Raw genomic sequence first — 942 nt, forward strand, 5'->3', positions numbered from 1 at the left:
TTGATTTCCTTTAGCAAAATCCTCAAAGTCAATGTTCCTTTCAATTTCTTTCCGTCTTCTCAACTTCTCGTTCTTCCTTCCAATTGGTCGACTAGTTGAAATGCTCATTGGTGAATGGTCGTCGTCATTAGTGGTATATGCCTGATTGTCTTCATTTAAGTCAATGACAGGAGAGTTTGAATCAGATCCTTGAGACAAGCGAGACTTTGAAATTTTGGAAGATGCAGAAGGCATGACGCTTATATTTGCCCACTTCTCTGCATCCTTCAAAATCGGCCAAACATGATCAAATAGAAATCCTCTTTTCTCTTCTGGATCTTCTGCAAATATGATCCTAGCACGTTTATTCTACCACAAAAGAAGAAATAATTATTAGAAAAGGTGGAAAATAATTTAATAACCAAGAAACATGTAATTCATATACTTACAATATCAAGTTCAGAAGCACCGCTTGGATTGAGGCGCTCGACTTGTCGAATGCATCCTCGAAATTTACTGATGGCTTTCATAATTAATTGCATTCGGCATGAGAGAGACTTCGGGCTCCTATGTCCGGTGTAAACGTTGGAAATCCTTTCGTAAAATAGAGCTGAAATTCGCTCCTATAGCTTGTCTTTCTTTTGATTGGAACCTAAAACTGGATCCTGAGATATTTCAAGCCATGTAGCGCATAAAATTTGATCTTCTTCTTGTAAGAATGATTTTCCACGACTAGATGCCATAAGAGAAGGACGAAGAGTTGTTGAGAAGAACTATGGAGGAGGAATGAGAAGAGTTGTGATGAATGAATGAGGGTTGTGCTAGTATTTATATTGAAAAAATTATGGAAAGTTCAATGCTAGTGGGAGAAAGGAATGTGGGTAGAAAACCGAAGTGGGTAGGAGAATCCAATGTGGGTAGAAACCGATGCGGGTGGGAGAACCAATGTGGGTAGAAACCGAT

General features: G+C 38.9%; 1 protein-coding gene across 1 annotated transcript; it reads right to left on the minus strand.

Moving 5' to 3' along the window:
• Nucleotides 1-602: 602 nt before the first annotated feature.
• On the minus strand, nt 603-739 carry LOC109828717. The gene has a single exon (XM_020395650.1). It carries the CDS (start codon nt 720-722, stop codon nt 603-605), a length of 120 nt encoding a protein of 39 aa, XP_020251239.1. The 5' UTR covers nt 723-739.
• Between the last annotated feature and the right edge of the window lie 203 nt (nt 740-942).

Source organism: Asparagus officinalis, unplaced genomic scaffold (genome assembly GCF_001876935.1).
Source record: "Asparagus officinalis unplaced genomic scaffold, Aspof.V1 AsparagusV1_Un4878, whole genome shotgun sequence".
NCBI lineage: Eukaryota > Viridiplantae > Streptophyta > Magnoliopsida > Asparagales > Asparagaceae > Asparagus > Asparagus officinalis.